The 19,117-nt window shown below is 41.0% G+C and overlaps 1 protein-coding gene across 1 annotated transcript; it reads left to right on the top strand.

The window, feature by feature from the left end:
- Positions 1–1,240: 1,240 nt before the first annotated feature.
- Positions 1,241–19,117, top strand: gnb2 (guanine nucleotide binding protein (G protein), beta polypeptide 2). Its single transcript, XM_017700405.2, has 10 exons — positions 1,241–2,009; positions 9,819–9,909; positions 11,275–11,313; positions 11,417–11,523; positions 11,996–12,059; positions 13,154–13,316; positions 13,527–13,593; positions 14,579–14,780; positions 15,669–15,885; positions 18,050–19,117. Exons 2-10 carry the CDS (start codon positions 9,853–9,855, stop codon positions 18,154–18,156), a joined length of 1,023 nt encoding a protein of 340 aa, XP_017555894.1. The 5' UTR covers positions 1,241–2,009; positions 9,819–9,852; the 3' UTR covers positions 18,157–19,117.

Below are 19,117 nucleotides of genomic sequence, written 5' to 3'. Positions count from 1 at the left end.
CAACATGTAACACAATGCATACTACATTCTACAGATACATAATACACACTACAGAGGAGAACCACATGATACGTCACAATGCATACTACATTCTACAGACGCGTACTACACACTACGGGGGAGAACCACATGATACGTCACAATGCATACTACATTCTACAGACGCGTACTACACACTACGGAGGAGAACCACATGATACGTCACAATGCATACTACATTCTACAGATACATAATACACACTACAGAGGAGAACCACATGATACGTCACAATGCATACTACATTCTACAGACGCGTACTACACACTACGGGGGAGAACCACATGATACGTCACAATGCATACTACATTCTACAGACGCGTACTACACACTACGGAGGAGAACCACATGATACGTCACAATGCATACTACATTCTACAGATACATAATACACACTACAGAGGAGAACCACATGATACGTCACAATGCATACTACATTCTACAGACGCGTACTACACACTACGGAGGAGAACCACATGATACGTCACAATGCATACTACATTCTACAGACGCGTACTACACACTACGGAGGAGAACCACATGATACGTCACAATGCATACTACATTCTACAGACGCGTACTACACACTACGGAGGAGAACCACATGATACGTCACAATGCATACTACATTCTACAGACGCGTACTACACACTACGGAGGAGAACCACATGATACGTCACAATGCATACTACATTCTACAGACGCGTACTACACACTACGGAGGAGAACCACATGATACGTCACAATGCATACTACATTCTACAGACGTGTACTACACACTACGGGGGAGAACCACATGATACGTCACAATGCATACTACATTCTACAGACGCGTACTACACACTACGGAGGAGAACCACATGATACGTCACAATGCATACTACATTCTACAGACGTGTACTACACACTACGGAGGAGAACCACATGATACGTCACAATCCATACTACATTCTACAGACGTGTACTACACACATCCATGTATAATTAGGTTTACTGTCTTGCCAGAACTACAATGTACAGAATGTAAACGCTGCACTATTTAAGGTGGAACGGAGAAATCGGAAAAAAAAGAAGCTGGCGAATAGGGAAGCCAATCTGAGCCTCGTAAAATTACCACACTCTTCCCTTTTCAGTAAAGGGGGAGTTCTGCAATGGTACAGTCTCCATAAAATGGGTGTGGTCGAGTCTTGCATATGAGATGTTACGTTTTTTTCACACGGGACTCGGACTGAAAACCTTAGAGGAAGCACGTCCTTAAAATCTCTGTACATTTTTAGCTGCTCGAAACCGCGTCGTTTAGCCTGCCAGGCGCCGTTCGAGCTGTTTGCTGGGTAGCGCTACTGATGGGCGGCTTATTATATGCTCCGCCGGCCAGATAGCCAAGTCATTTCGGCTCACTTTGTATAACGTTATTTCCTTTTCCTCCAAGCGGGCTGCTGTGTTTCGTGCCTCGAAACTGATTTAATCATTAATTCCCCTTTTTCTTTCTGTTTTTCGGGCGAGGAGGCGACCGTCACATCGAAGAGGGAAGAAAAGAGAGGGAGGAGGACGAGCAGGGGAGGAAGGAAACGAACGAGGAGCCACAGAATAACCGAGGAAAAAGCCAGAGCGCGGCTGAGTGGGGAGCTTTAACGCGTATCGTGGCTGGAATTCATTTTGCTTCGTGAGTCGTTCTCCAAACGGCGACGGTGGGCAGCCCAAATAGCCAGCTCGAGATACGACAACGCCACAGGAACTGGACAGTGAGCGGAAAATAGCCTCTCGGTTGATGAAATGCAGCCCCTGGCCTTCAATCTGAACCCTTTTTGATGCGTTTTGCCACAGCAGCATCGCTCAGGCCCGATCCGAAGCTGCCATTATGTCTGTTCACATCTGAACACTGTGGGGAAAGAAAGACTGCATCGCTTCCTCAAGCCCCCCAGAAGCTTTCTCTGAGCTAGTCTTCCTGAGGCCAGAGGCGGTGAACAAACAGGTAGGCGACAGCTTCGTGTGTGTAACGTCTGTGTAGCTGTGCAAACAGGTTAACGTGATTCTGCCTCGAAAAGAACGAGGATGCAGCTGGCTTCCTATTCGACTTTCCGTTCCACCTTAAATGGTGCAGCGGCTGCGTTCTGGCGCCGAGGCGCCAGAACGCAGCCGCTGCACCATTTAAGGTGGAACGGAAAATTCGAATAAGAAGCTAACTCCAGCTTCGTCACAAATATAGCCCATCCATAGGTGTGTGTATATACAACAAATGGCCAGATTAACCTCCTCCTAAAGCTGGAGCTGGATTGCCAGTAGACACTTCTCTAAAAATACACACTTCCTTCTCTGCTCTTCTCACCACTAAATCCTTTTCTGCCATCGGTCATGAAGACTGTCATCAGTGGAGGCTGAATTATGTAAGATATTGCCCTAGTCGTCATACAGGTGGTCTTATTTGCTCTTATCTTCATATGAATGGTCTTACAAAGTCTCCAAGTCTGGCTGAGCTGATTTCTGAAGCTGGCTTGTGGAGCCTTAACCTTATGGCGTGTCATAGAGGCTTCATAAGGATGAGTGGAGGGCCAAAAATCTCAATGTTAGTGACTCAGTTGTACTCACTATACTATGATCTGGCCATGATGGAGGCGTCATATTTTGAGAATATGTGCTGATATGTATGCATCATCCACCCATCATGTTGGTAAAGGATGCTGAGGCTGCCGATCCTGCATGATTGAAATAAAACGTTGGTCTGAATGTTGACCGTGATGCAGATGTTGGGTATTTATAGAGATGTGGGCCACATTTCCAGCTCGTTTGGCCATGAGATGCCCACAGAATTGAGAATGTGCCTGAAGGGGTGCGGCCAGCCTGGCTGGCCTTTTCACTGTGCAGCAGAAGGATGTGACCACAGTGGCACTGTGGGGTCTACTTGGAATGTAACGCTGGACGTTTGCTTTCAAAACTGTTTTCTGAGCAATTTTTAAGGCCTGATATAGTCCAGAAAGAAGGGAAGCCTGAAGCTGAACTGATGCAAACTGTTCATCCCACTTAGCAAAGAGGTGGGCCTTAGGCTCCGGACCACAGCACCAAGCATCATGACATCATTTTGGATGTTGCCCTTTGCAAACAAGCATGATTTGAGACCAGTTTGGGCAGATTTCTGTGTTCTCCACATTCTGTGTGTACAAATACGTTCTGCGTAGGGCAAGGGCCATCGAAATGTCTTCTTTAATCTTTAAAAACACCACCCACTAGTTCCTGGATGGGGATTATGCTTAGTCCTGGTCTTTACAGTGAACTAGGCTCAATTTCTGTCCAAGAAACCAAAAACCAAATTTCAGTCTTGGGCTAAGGCCTTATTGACTAGACCTCCATGTAATTTCATCTGTTCATCCCATGAACCAGGTTGAAATAAACGTCTAGTTTAATCTACTATATTAGCCCATCTTAAAAAGCCAATGAGTTTAGTGGTCCAACCTGCGATACTAGTTCTATTTGAGCTAATAAATGTCCCAAGTAGAACAGGTGACTTTGGTTGAGGGTCGTATTAGGGCTGGGCTATATTATATGACCATCGCGATAAATTGTTTCAGAAAATATTGTGCACATCGTCGGTACTTGTAGAACTGACCAGCTGTTGTAACCATCATAAAGAGAGCAGAAATAGTCCCGTTTAACTGGATTTAAAGCAGCACAGTATGGCAAATATTAAATAAAAACAATTGTTTTGATATTTTTTCAAATTTTGCTCTGCTGCTTCTTTTTTCTCTGTTCCAGCTGATCAGATGTCTGAAAAAATAAATATGGTGACAGATTGTATATCATGAAAATCGCAGTATTATATATTTGCCAGGTCTAGTTCTTGCTGCATGTTTTTTGCGTGAAAGCCAGCGTGGATTCTGGTATTTTGTCAGAATTATGAACGTCAGAGATACTGTGGATTAAAGTCACTTTTCCATGCTTTTCTGTTGCGCTACTGAATTATTTGAATGATCTGCATTGTCAACATTAGGGGTGCACCATCATGGGCACTGTGGGCCGATGTCAATATCTGGTATTTTTTATGTATATCTGCCAATGACAGTACGTGAAATTTTATAAAACGTGGAAATTGGGACTACATACATGTGGATTAGCATTATGGAGATTAGAAATGCAATAAAATGGATAAAAATGCAGATATTTTTGCGCCGAAACCCAATACGGCCTAAACATTATGCTCTTCCAGAGTACAACAAATACACCACAAAATATTGGTTTGAATTTTTTTTAAAATTAAATATATAATAATTAGTACATATTTTAGTAGCGGGTGCAAGAGTTTCAATACAGTATTCAAAACAGTGTATCAGAATTTAACAGTGCATCACTGATAGGCCTCCCAGTTTCTTTCTCATTTGCCCTTTTTCATGGAAATCACAAAATTTAAAAGAAAAATTGAACGATAATAGTCTGAGCTTAGATGTTGCCCGTTTTTAAATATTTTGTGGCATGTTTACATTGTTTCAGTATCGTGTCATGATGCTTTCTTCTGTGCAGCAGAATTAGGACACGACTTCATGTAAAATTCTGGATTTCAGACCAGATCAGCGTTTCAGAACCTATAAGAAGGCATGTTTGACCCTTCTGAACATCAGAGTGTACTTTAGCCTTGTGAATGAAGCTTTGTATCTGCAGATAATAGTGGTCCCTCAGCACATCCTTAAAGGCTCTGCAGGTAGAGCAAATATTAAGTGAGCTAAACTCTGGACCACCACATGCGTAGCACACTTCATATAGCAAAATATGAACGTTTTCCCACTGAGACTGATTTTAAGGAGAATAACAATTCAGGTAGCTTAATATCCAGAGATATAACTTTATATGGGGAAAAAGCAGACTCCCAGACTCTTCACTGTCCGGTTTGATTGGTGAAATTTCGAAATGAAACGTCAGAAATACAGAAAGTATCGTAGCCTGGGGAGCTTCACGTCAGTTTAAAGAGCCTAAAAGCGTTACGTCTCTCAGACATTAGTGAGTTTCCTCACACGAGACGTCTGTTTGTTACAGTATGACGTCATATTGACTGAATAGCCACAGGAGGATTCTGTTGCTGTTTGTGTGAATGTGGCTGAGATTGAAAAGATGGTCATCTTGGAAAACGGCCGTGAGTGATGTAGGTAAAAAGCAGCCGTCTCTATGGCCCACCATTGTGTGACATTTTGTCTGTTTGCTGAAAGTCCCCAGCAGGTCCCTAACCTGTTAGTCAGGGTACCATCAGGATACTCATATGTTCCGCCTGCTCTGCTCCACATGCAAAGTACTGTTGTGAGGGATGTAAAGCTTCTTAGAATTTCTGTCAACATGAGACTGTATATCTGTTAACGGGAAATATGCAAATCTAGGTCACTCACTGAATGCAGGACAGTTGTATGGGTGTTGGTTTCTGCTGTATTTGAATGCACCCACAAACATGCAAAAAAGGGCATCTGATTAGAATGTTTACATGCGACAGTCAAAAAACAACAACATAATCCAGCATGTTCCCCAAAAAAACCCTGTCAGTTTTCATTAAAAAAAAAAAAGCTATTACTATGTTTTTTTTGTTCGTTATTAATGTGAAAAGTGCAAATAGAAAGTTAAACAAATGTTAAATTTGCCACACACTGTGAGTGACACCATGAAGAACCTATTTTGGTTCTCTAAAGAACCATGTTTTAATAACCCAGGGAACCTACATATGTTTTATTTCTAATCAAGTTAATCTTGTTCTTGCATTCAAACAATAAAGACATACTAAGTATGACCCTTAAATAATGTTCCAGTGACCAATAAATGACTCACACATATTTCACCATATTTCTTCCTTCTAATCGGAGCGGTCCTAATCTTGGGTAATGCTTCCGTAAGCATTCCCTTTACCAAATACAAGGCTGATATCTTTTGCCTCGCCCACTCAAACAGTTTCAGAGTCAGAGAAGCTAAAGCCAACCCACCATAGCCAAAAGCTACCACGCTAGACCACCTATCTGTAGCTGCCTGTCGCCCATTCATTCGTTTATCCATACACAAACATCGTTTCTTCATTACTTCATTCATGAGTTGCTTCATTCTGCTCGTGAGCCACGCCTTCTCAGTGCTCAGAGAGGTCTGATCAGCGTGTTTGTTTAACATTTATGTAGGCTATTAAATTTATCATTCACACTTTGCTGGATGATTAAACATCTGTCCAAACATCTGTCCAATGTCGCAAATTTTTCTAAGAAGTTATCTGCCCGTACTGCTAGGATTCTGATACTTTCATGTATCTCTAGTTGTGAGAACATTCATGTTTATGGAAAGGCTGACCCATCTTGCTCCTGGAGATCTGCTTTCCTTCAGGATTCACCTCCAACTCAGATCTAACAATCCCATTCAGGTACTCTAGCACACTGAAGGCAGCGATTCGAAGGATCAGATTGGGTCGATTAGGGTTGGAGTTAAAGTACAGTAGACCTGAAGGATTAATCATTTTTATATTGAAATTTAAATTTGAAAGAGTGAAGTTTTCACGTCTCAAGAGCTGCAGTTTTGGTTACATCCAACATTATACACAGTTGTCCTAGAACGTTTGAATAGGAGAACTTTAACCTAGCTGCTGTCCTGGCACAGTAGATTCAGCATTTAAGCCTCACGCCTGACAAAATGGGTGTGGTGGTCTTCCAGGCAAACAAGGTCCTGACTTTCTGTAGCAATTTAAGGGTTCTTTTTAGAACCTTTACATGATGTGGAGATTGTTTAGACCTTAAAAAGGTTCTTCACATGTCATATACAGAAGGAAGGTCTAAAAGGTGTTTAGGCAACCATAAGTGGTTGGGGAACTGGCCCTGTGACCGGAAGGTTGCCGGTTCGACCCCCATTGCCGATAGTCCATGACTGAGGTGTCCTTGAGCAAGACACCTAACCCCCAATTGCTCCCCGGGCGCTGTGGATAGGGCTGCCCACCGCTGGGGTAAGTGTGCTCACTGCCCCCTAGTGTGTGTGTATTCACTAGTGTGTATGTGGTGTTTCACTTCACGGATGGGTTAAATGCGGAGGTGGAATTTCCCAGTTAATGGGATTTAAAAAAAGTATCACAATAATCATAAAAATAACCGTTTTTAGACTTCCACAGGATGTGGAACAGTTTCCAGTTTGGGCTCAAAATGGGCTCGTAGCACAAGCAAGAAAACAGTTCAGTGTCTTGGGGGTGGGCAATATTGCATCATCATCATCATCATTATGTCACAATACACTTTTCCATACTGTGGTTATCGTCAGTACTTAAAGATCATTGACAAACTACATGTTTCAAAACAAAGTGGCCATAATTAGGCCCGTTTGATTGGATTTGGTGCGGCGCAGTTTGTAAAACATTGGATTATAATTGTTGTATTTGTAGGTTTATTATTATTATTTGTACTAAAGTATTTTATATGTGGCACTACAGTTTTTGTCTTTTCCAGATTAAATCTCAAAAAAACGAAATATCATGATGCACATTGTTTATGCTGAAATGTTTTGAAGTATTGTGATATGATATTTTTGCTATATCACCCACCTCTACTCTCTTTCATCCTTAACCAGCGATATGCATTCTGACGAATTTTGATACTTGAGTATCTGCGAGAGTTAGTGAACAAACATCCAGTAAACCGTGCTGAAGGAAGAAAACCTGAAAAATGGACAAAAAGTACTTGAAATGAACATGGAATAAACTAGAGGCTTAATACGTTAAGTGATGGCACTGGTTTACATTTGAATGGAATACATTCGAAAATCTATTTTATTAAATAAATAAAAAAAATGTGTCCAATCAAACAGATGCTGCCTCTTCAGATGTGAGCTAAAACTACAGCCAAGTGGTACAGCACTGGATGCTAATGAGGACTTACTGCCTTACACAAAGTAGTTACTCCTCAGTGGATGATGTGCCAAAACGTTAGATTTTCAGATAAATATATTTCCACCCGTCAAAGACGTCTAGGAAAGTGAATGCACGCAGCAACCATTTTGGTTTTGCACTCGGGCAGTAATTTCCAGTCATAAGAGACAAGACTCCTATCTCTTTGAATGGTGAGACCTATAAACTCGAAACTGAAAGCCACATTGACGTTTCAAAAAGACGTTTGCAATCACTGATAACAGACAAGTGGCACAAACACTGTAGTGTATGGCTCAAATAACACACAACCTTTGTTTCTCTCTTTTCTCATATCTCCACCACGGCTGGGGGCTTTTCCCTTCGTCCCTTTATTGAAGGGCGTGGCTTTCTCTGCAAAAAGTGGGCATGTTGAACGTTTCAAGCTTGTGTGTGATCTGTCTCCACTTCCTTTTATAATGTCTCTATTACAGTCACCATCGATTAGGCTATCATAGCCGCTACATTCGCCTTTTCAGTCACATCCATAACACTTTCTCATGCGCTTGTGTTTCAGAGAGGCAGAGTAATACACGTACTCACAAATACGAGCTAAACCGTAACATTTTTACTCTCCTCTTACAACATAAAAATGACGTTTCATTGAATCGTTAGTCTGTACATATTCTCCAAGTTCCTGCACTGAAATAAAACAATTACCAGTATAGTGTAGTGGGTAACACCTCAGCCTTCTATGCTGTAGACTGGGGTTCAATCCTACAAGCACCCTACACTATACCAGTAAGAGTCCTTGGGCAAGACCCCTAACACTACCTTCACCTACCTGTGTAAAAACGATCAAATTGTAAGAGCGTCTACCAAATGCCGTAAATGTAATGTAAATGATTACAGTATTCAAATACTAGCATCTCATACTGATGTACTGAGTACTCAAGTACACATGCACATCTCTACTTTTAACATTCACTGAAAATGTTTGGCAAAAATCTGTAGATTACCGGTTGGCATGGTAGCTAGATTTGTGATTGGACTAGCTTCAGTAACTCATGTCAGTGGGATTAGATTAGATGTGTTCTAATAAAAGATCTTTATTAGATCTTACAATAAGATGGAAACACAAACTACTGTGAGAATATTGTGTTGCGGCTTAAACAATGGGTTACAGTTTCGAAAGCCATTTTGCTGCATTGAATACTCTTAAAAAAAAGACAGTTCTCCAAGAGTTCTTCAGTAAAGGCAAGAACCATGAACACTCAAAGATTTGTATTCTACAAGGCTTCTTTGCAACGTGAAATGGTTCTTCAGATTGAAGGAAATGTTGCATGTGGTTGTATATAGAACCTTTTTGAAAAGGGGTCTATACAGCACCACAGAGGTTCTATTGCTACAAGCTTGACATCATAACAATAGAAGCAAACATTTTGGTGCTATAAAGATCCATATATAACACATTCTCCATCAATCTGAAGCACGCAAATGGTTGTTTGAGTGTTCATGGTTCTTTATAGAACCACTGTCTGTAATAAAGGACCCCTGAAGAGGTAACATGCATCATATTTTCCTTCAGAAACAGAGTTCACACTGAAAATGCTTGTCAGTTTCTGTAAAGGCACACACACAATAATTATTGTATGTTCTGTATAGCATTTTTCGGTAATCCTAATCTTGCTCAGGCCCTGTAATTAGCTCTGGATCAGTAGAGACACTGGATTATACTTTTATCCAGATTACAGCAGATTAAAGTAGTCACTGCTGCCCCTTCACTCCACACACACCCAGATTGTGATTGAGGCTGCTAACAGTATTGCACAGATTATGACCATTATACCCATGTCTGTAAATAAATAAGCACAGATGTGATATTACTGTCTTACTTTACTTGTCCATGAAATATTCAGTTAAATTAATGTGCCATGTTGTCTGACCCAACAGGTGGCTGAGGTTGAAAGTCAAAGTTCTTTCCAAGATGAGTGAGCTGGAGCAGCTTCGGCAGGAGGCTGAGCAGCTGAAGAACCAGATACGAGTAAGAACCCCTTCCATACAGTTAATGAGCATCTTCAGGGCCCTTCATAGTTCCTGAGCATTCTGACTGAGTTGACCTAAAAACTAAAACTACTGACATTCTGAGTGTGATTTATTTTGTGGGTGTAAAAGGTCACACTGTTGGGATAGATTACGATTTTTAGGAATAAGCATTTGATCTACAGGCTAAACAGGAAGTTCACCAGATGTTTGTTGTCTAGCTAAGTGAACATTATGGCCAACAGCAGGTGTTCCCTACCTGGTCCTCAGGGCCCCCAGATGCTCCATCCCCATGTATTGCAAGTCGGGTTGGAGCAAATATGTGGACTATGTGTTACTGGAGCATGTCTCATGGTATTTACTGGCAACATTTTCCTTGTCATACTCAATATATATTTGACATGGCGAAACTAGAACATGTTGCCTCGAGCTGTTTGAAGCTATATCATGTAATTTAAGCTACTCTATAAGCACAACTGAGACAAGTAGAGTCTTGGCTTGCCAGCGATGTCAAAACAGCAGGAACTATGAACTTTCTGCTTAGCCTATTAGTATAATATAAGAGGTAAAAAGGTCTATTATATGACAAAAAACTGAAAATCATTACTAAATCATAATTCTTACAACATCTAACAACTCCTACAGTGTCTCGCAAGTCTTAAAATATCTCTCATGATATCTTCTTACAGTATTTGACAAGTCTTGTGAGATTATCTCTCACAGTATCACAGTATTATCATACCTTATCTCACAAGTCTTACAGTATGTCTCACAATATCTCATTCTTAACTCCTACAGTCTCCCATGTTGTATAATATTGCTCACAATGTCCTCCCAAGTCTTTCAGAACTTTTAATACTTTTCTCAATATCTGGTAACTTGTACAATATCTCTCACAATATCTTACAGTTCATAAAATATTTCTTAATATCTCTCAGCTCTTACAGTCTCCCACAGCAGAAGTCATATTTCAACTATAACATCTCAAGATGTAGTAACGTCTATATTTCTCATAATCTCATTATTCATACAGTATCTCTCACAATATCTAATAACTCTTACCATATCTCTTTCAATAGCTCCTAAGTCTTACAGTATCCCCGTCAGTATCTGATGTGGCTTACAATATTTCTCACAGTATCTCATAACTTTGAAAGTATGTCACAAAATCTTATAGTATCTCATAAACCAGAATACAATCTTCATTTAATCATATAGTTCAGTGACTGGTGCATAATAATCCACAAGGATTCTTGTCCATTCACAGTTAAATTAAAGATTAAGTCCAGAGCAGAGTGTATATGTTGTGTACATGTGTTTTGGGTTCTGATTAATTTCTTACTCTTCATTATTTATTTATTTGCAGGATGCAAGGAAAGCATGTGGGGACTCCACCCTTACTCAGGTAAATCTCACATATGCCTATAAAAACCACACAGAATGTGAGAGCGGATAAAGGAAATATGTATTACAGTAATTCATCATCTGTGTAACGTGTTTGTGTGTAGATAACGGCGGGGCTGGACCCGGTGGGTAGGATTCAAATGCGGACAAGGCGCACACTGCGAGGTCATCTGGCTAAAATCTATGCCATGCACTGGGGCTCGGACTCCAGGTACATGCACGTTCTACTGACCTAGAGGCCTGCTGTAAGACCACTGTACGGTCAAGCTTTCTCCTGCTGAGGATCGTCTTTCACCACGCTATAGATAGTAGGGGGTGTAAAACGCATCGATGTGAAAGTGCATTGATTTTGCTGTGTTTATAATAGATCGTAATGGTATTAAATTAAGTGCGCACATTTCTTAGGCCAAATTCAATTCTCTGGCTGTTTTTAAACAAGAAAGCCTTTCAAAATGTCACGTGTGCATCCAGTGTGTTTTTAAAATACTTCAGAATCCAGTATTTCTGATGGAGCAGCTGCTTTGCACACCTGATTTTAGTCAGAGCTGTTACTTTGCCTTCATCCACAAGAGGGTGCCATTGGTAATTACTAAGTGATGAGGGAGCGCCGCAGTCTGTGAATTGGGAAGACAATCAAACAAAAAAACGTCATCTTTCTCCCTCTCTTCCTCTTCTTCTCTCAGGCTCCTGGTTAGCGCTTCACAAGATGGTAAACTCATCATCTGGGATAGCTACACCACTAACAAGGTACTGTTACCCAACAAGGGCAAATCACTCAAATACCCAGTATAAACGAGACATTTTAGCTTAGATGCTGGGAGCAGTTTGGGCGTTTCTCTTGTGATAGTTGGGGGAAATTATGCTACATCATCATCATCATCATCATCATCATCATCATTATGACATTGAAGCTCAATTTTGTGTTTGTACACAGAGGGCATAGCCTTTTCAAATGGTGTACTGCAATAACTGCCCTGAATTGCATATTGTTAGCCTAAAAATATAGATCTAAATGTTTATCATCAGCTACACGTTTTCACAGAGCCATTTATATTACTGTGGAATACATAGAGATGTATTGGGAAACTTTGGGCTAAAAATACAGATAACCAATAACATTAGCAGTCTAATACATTTTTGTATTTATTATTTAGATATGAATTTAATTGAAGTTTTCGTTAAACAGTGCTTTACTCAATGACATGACAACTTTGAACTATCGAATATGGCTGTATAGTGATGTTTCTCAAAGAAACAGCAGAAATTCCTACTTTTAATATTGTTACATACAATATTGCTACCCAGAATTCCTTCTGTTTTTGTTTTCTGTTAAATACTTATTTTTAATTTTTTTGTCTTCATGCATAAGTACTTGTGTTAGGACATGTTATTCTAGGGCTAAGGGTTAGTTTTGGAGGCATTTGACATGTCTTGGTCATTTTAACTATGATGGTGTTTTGCTGTGATGTGGTTAAAAAGAGGCAGCCTCATATTGGGCTCACCCAGTTGCACAACTGTCTATAGTTTCACTTCATTTAAATCCCAATCATGCAGCGGCTAAAAATACGCTGGTACATTTACAGCGATATTTTCACAGGTACAGTTTCACTTAAAGTTTGGGTGGTCAGTATTGCACTATAATAGTATGAGCCAACCAAAAGTGTTTTCAAAAAGTTTTCTCCAGGCCAGAAAGACCCACTTCAACTCAGGAACGGCGTATCAATAACCTGATTAGCTGAACCAAATGTGTGGCGAAGGGCTTCTTCAGGAACCAGGAGTGGGAAGCACTGCTTTACATGTATAATGGAAATTACTCAGAACTGAATTGTCTGATTGTGCAGATCCACGCCATCCCGTTGAGGTCGTCATGGGTGATGACGTGTGCTTACGCCCCATCTGGAAACTTTGTAGCCTGTGGAGGCCTCGACAACATCTGCTCCATCTACAGCCTGAAGACCCGTGAGGGCAACGTCCGAGTCAGCCGAGAACTGCCTGGACACACAGGTACACACACACAGGCGGATGGTTGTCCTGGGCCTCATTCACCAATACCAATAGTTTTGTTCACACCTTTGAGCTCTTGAATGCGCAAAGACTCTGTTCTTACCTAAGAACAGATCCCAAGTAAAACCATAGGTGAAGTGGAATTTGGTGAATAAGGCTCATTGTTTTCATGGCGCTTCATGGTATTTGTTTCTTGTTTGTGTTCCATAGGTTACCTTTCCTGCTGCCGCTTCATTGATGACAATCAGATCATCACTAGTTCAGGAGACACCACCTGGTGCGTTTGACCTTCTGTTCTCATCACATGACTCCAACAGCCCTAATCTATATTATTACATGCAGTTATTTACTAGCAGGACTGGGAAATATGGCTAAATATCTTATTTTTTCCATATCATTTTGTATCAGTAATAGTTGCAAACATTTCCTCAAGCACAAAGTCTAGATTATGTTTTGAACCCAGAATAAAACAATGTTTTTCTGAAATACATGATGTTTTTCACTCTCTGATTTAATCACTGAATGTAACAATCTGCTAACTGTCCTGCTGGTCTGTGCTGTAGTGAACAGTTCCTTATTTCTCCTTATAGTAATTAAAATGTGCGCATTCAACAGTTGCTGCTTTTAGTATACAAAGTACCAAAGTTCAAGTATTAAGTACTGGATTGAGGTACACTGGTTACTCGCATTAAACATCTGAAGTGAATTCTAGTCTTCTATTTTCCCCTTTACCTTCAGTGAGAAGCGATAAAATCTGCAAGTGTAAATTCAGTTTTAGAATCTAAATTGTACCTTAAGACATTTTTGAAAGTTGCAAAGTTTACTTTTAAATTGACAGCTTTAAAGTTATCTCCGTCATTTAACTTGAGACCTTTAGAGGCCACAGAACGGAAAACAAACACACATTATCAGCGTTAAAGAAAGTTTAGTGAATCATTATCACTGAATCTCCATCAACACTCTCTTAGAACAGAGGGGCTGAATATGGCTGCATGAAAACTTTTATGAAATCTTTTCCTATTTTTTTTGTTTCTAATAAATGAATTGCGTAAGAATCAGAGCATGTATGATCTCCTAAATGACAACCAACGTATACGAATGAAGCTGTTTGTCTATTTCCAATGTTATTTCTACACAAGATGATCAGTTCAGTAAAAAATTTAAGCTATTCTGCTTCAGAGTTCAGATAAAGTTGACACTTCTTACATCGTTTATTTGTGCTGTAACACTGTAAATAATACTGGAGTTTGTTTTTTCTTCAGTGCTCTGTGGGACATTGAGACGGGGCAGCAGACCACTCTGTTTTCGGGCCACAGCGGAGACGTTATGAGTCTGTCTCTGTCCCCGGATTCCCGTACGTTTGTGTCGGGAGCCTGTGACGCCTCCATCAAACTCTGGGACATCCGAGACAGCATGTGCAGACAGACCTTTACAGGCCACGAGTCCGACATCAATGCCGTCTGCGTGAGTAAACGGTCTCGTATGCACAAACGCACAGATACTGTATACAGACAGTCCAGACTTGCGGCTGGGATTTTGTGATCACTGTTAAGCGTGACACTGAGTGGCCAATCGGTTAATGAAAAGTTCAGTCAACTACCAGCAGTTACAAAATCCAAAACTAAAACTGGATTCAAGTTCCAGATTTTAAAGACCTCTAGACTAAACAGACTTTGGCAGTAATATCGAAAATTAATTTGAAATTTCAAAACTGCAACACAGTGCTGAGGTATGAACAATACAAAATTAGATGCCACGTTTTAATCACTGTCAGAGGTTTCCACAAAAGACGGTTACTGAGGCAGAGGTGGGTATCAGCAGTAGTTTTCCATGTCCATACACTGTTTGAAACGTTAATGTTTCATTCTATTGTGTTGAATTTGTTACACTGTTAATAGAATCAGAGATTTAAAGTAACATGTTTTTCTTTTTGGTTTGTATTTTGTTCCTGTACACACCCAGTCCACCTGGTACCCAGTTAGTGTTTGTTTTTCTGATAGTGTGTGAAGTTATTTTAATCACAGTAACCCCAGATCAGACACTGTTGCACTTCTTTAGTAAAAGTTTAATCGGGTACTGTTATTAACCAGTTAAACCCAGTGTAAGTTAAAGGCTTCCTGTTCTCTGATTACCTTCTGTAAATAATATTTAGTTTGTTTCCTGCTAAATGTTTTCCTTAGCTGAAAACAGCCTGTTCCTTTATGCTTAGCACTTTCAAAGCTCTCATCTCTAAATCCTCTGACATTTTATGATCTCTAGGATAACACAGTGGAAAGCTCAGGTGTTTTTATGTTCTCTCACCATTTTTGAGGTAGATAGCATTTAAATCGAAGACTATGGTCTCTCTCTCAGTTCTTCCCCAGTGGCAGTGCGTTTGCCACTGGTTCAGATGACGCTACGTGCCGGTTGTTCGACCTGCGGGCAGACCAGGAGCTCGGCCTTTATTCCCACGACAACATCATCTGCGGAATCACCTCAGTGGCTTTCTCCCGTTCGGGCCGCCTGCTGCTTGCCGGCTATGACGACTTCAACTGCAACATCTGGGACGCCATGAAGGGAGACCGCGCAGGTAGGTTAAAGTGAAAGCAGTCATTTCTGGATTCTGTAGCGCTTCATTGGGGGCGTGCGAGTGGTTATGAACACTATGCACAAAGCAGCTGAGGAAAGTATTTATTATTAAAAATATTTAACCCTCATTTAAATCTTAGACTTTGAAACTGTGCCCAACCGAGGCAGAGTGGGATGATTTCAGCATGCAGTCTGGGCTGGGAGAAATATGTAGTGAAGTGTTTGCCTTACAGTAATATGAGGGTTTAAAACCCTCGAGTTTAGAAGTTACAAATCCCATTTAATTGGAAATCCACTGGAACCCAAACAAACTTACAGCCATGCAAGCTTCAGTGCACACTAAAGCAAAAGAGAGACATGTTAAGACTTCAGAGATTCTTCTTTTCACTCCAACTGTTTTGGAAGATTTTGTATTAAATAGACAAATGGATGCATTTTCTCTAGTGGCATAGGTGTTCATAAGTTGACTCATGCAAGTCCAGTCTGAGTCTTGAGCCTCTTGAGCCTCTGGGGTGCCAGTATAGTAGTGTAGTAGAGAATGTTAATTTAGGTTCATCATTAGCTGCAGGCATTGCACTGTACTACATTAAACCCCTACCAAAGTCTGGTCAGGTTCTACGCAGCTTCCAGTAACAAGCCTTTCAGCCCTGAAAAACACTCAGTCTAAGGGACAGAACTGAAGCCCTACATGCAGTAAATGAAGTGTTTAAGGAAAAAGGCTGAACTACTTGAAACTGTAGATTATTCTGTAGTTTCTGTAGCATATACACGAGCAAGCTACACAGTCCAGCTGAAGATTTATCAAGTTATAGAGGAATGTGATCTGTGACTTACTAGAACTTCATCTGTATCAGCTGGCAACTTTAGCTCTATTAGCTATTGCCCAGGTTAGCATACTTGCTACCCAAACTAAGTTAGCAGGTTTTTCCTCTTTCCTTTCAAACACTATACACGTTTTATTAATTTACCGCATTTAGCTTGACGCTTCTAATTTAATGTTTCTTGAAGTTAAAAGTACTGAGTCTTGAGATTGTGTCGCATCACAAGTCATTTAAGGGTGTGTCCAGGTCGAGTCACGAGTTGACTTCTGAGGCATTTAAGAGCGCGTCAGAGTTACGACGTCACTCGTTAAAGAGCGCGTCCGAGTTACGTCGTGACTCATTAAAGAGCGCGAGTTACGTCGTCACTCATTAAGGAGCGCGTCCGAGTTACGTCGTGACTCATTAAAGAGCGCGAGTTACGTCGTCACTCATTAAAGAGCGCGTCCGAGTTACGCCGTGACTCATTAAAGAGCGCGTCCGAGTTACGTCGTGACTCATTAAAGAGCACGTCCGAGTTACGTCATCACTCGTTAAAGAGCACGTCCGCGTTACGTCGTGACTCAGTGTGTCCGAGTTACACCGTGACTCATTAGAGCGTGAGTTACGCCGTGACTCATTAAAGAGCGCGTCCGAGTTACGTCGTGACTCGTTTAAGAGCGTGTCCGCGTTACGTCGTCACTCGTTTAAGAGCACGTCCGAGTTACGTCGTGACTCAGTGTTTCCGAGTTACGTCGTGACTCATTAAAGAGCGCGTCCGAGTTACGTCGTCACTCATTAAAGAGCGCATCCGAGTTACGCCGTGACTCATTAAAGAGCGCGTCCGAGTTACGTCGTCACTCATTAAAGAGCACGTCCGAGTTACGTCATCACTCGTTAAAGAGCACGTCCGCGTTACGTCGTGACTCAGTGTGTCCGAGTTACACCGTGACTCATTAGAGCGTGAGTTACGCCGCGACTCATTAAAGAGCGCGTCCGAGTTACGTCGTGACTCGTTTAAGAGCGTGTCCGCGTTACGTCGTCACTCGTTTAAGAGCACGTCCGAGTTACGTCGTGACTCAGTGTGTCCGAGTTACGTCGTGACTCATTAAAGAGCACGTCCGAGTTATGTCGTCACTCATTAAAGAGCACGTCCGAGTTATGTCGTCACTCATTAAAGAGCGTTTCAGAGTTATGTCGTGACTCATTGAAGAGCACATCCGAGTTATGTCGTCACTCATTAAAGAGCATGTCGAGTCACAAGTCAGTCGCCATGATTTAACATTTCTGAGTAGCGGCCTCTCTTTCGGACTCCACAGTACAGTAAGCACCATATAACCTTAAAAATCCTCATTCTCCTCCTCTTAGGAGTTTTGGCCGGCCACGACAATCGTGTGAGCTGTCTCGGCGTGACTGATGACGGGATGGCAGTGTGTACTGGCTCCTGGGACAGCTTCCTCAAGATCTGGAACTGACCTCACACAAACACACACATACACCTATTTAACAAGTACTTACATCACACCCTTCAGCACACAGTGTATGCCTACTTTACTGTACATAAGACACACAGAACCACACACACACACACACACACACACACACATGCACAAACACAGAAGCGTATTGTACATACTATATATAATGCCAACTAGGTATGAGTTTACAATGACATTGCTTTATATACATAATGCCACACGAATCTGTACATGTCGCCAGTATCAGTGTATGCAGGTTTGGCCCACTAGTGCTAAACACGAATGTTCTAACACACACACACACACACACACACACACACGTACGTATATATATAAACACACAGAATACATCTACATAGGACTTCAACACAGTGTAGAATACACTCCTACTTACCAAGACACACACACACACACATTTGGAGAGGAAAGGGTGTTTGTTGGTGTCAAACACATCAAATTTGGACTTGTACTTAAACAGTATGTTTCTCTGAACACAAACACTTACAGCCAGTCACTCCATTATACATGTACAATCTTTTTAAGATGGACACCAATTCTTACACTCTGAGAAGACAGAGTGAAGACTTTGGGACTTTTTTCTGTTTTTTTATGTTTCCCACTGTTTTAGCAAGCAGGTTTTCAGTATAGATGTCTCTGAAGTGGCTCTGTGGGTAGTGTGATATTGTATTAAATGAAGAAGAAAGCACTGAGGAAAAGGAGGATGCTGAAAAACTGAGACACTGGAAGGCCAAAATGTCTTCAAGGACTACATGTCCTTTTTTTTTTGTTGTTTTTTTTTTTTTTAAGACGTGCGCCGGCATATACGGTATCTAAGTAATTATAATAGTTTTTGGTTTAATTTCTTTTGTTTATATTTTTTAAATGCTTATTTTATTCATGTTTCCCCATGTGCCTCAGATAACACTGTAAGGACAATGAATAAAAGCTGGGAAAAAAA

The sequence above is a fragment of the Pygocentrus nattereri genome, chromosome 23, assembly GCF_015220715.1.
Source record: "Pygocentrus nattereri isolate fPygNat1 chromosome 23, fPygNat1.pri, whole genome shotgun sequence".
Lineage (NCBI taxonomy): Eukaryota > Metazoa > Chordata > Actinopteri > Characiformes > Serrasalmidae > Pygocentrus > Pygocentrus nattereri.
This window is presented reverse-complemented; position numbering and strand designations above follow the sequence as displayed.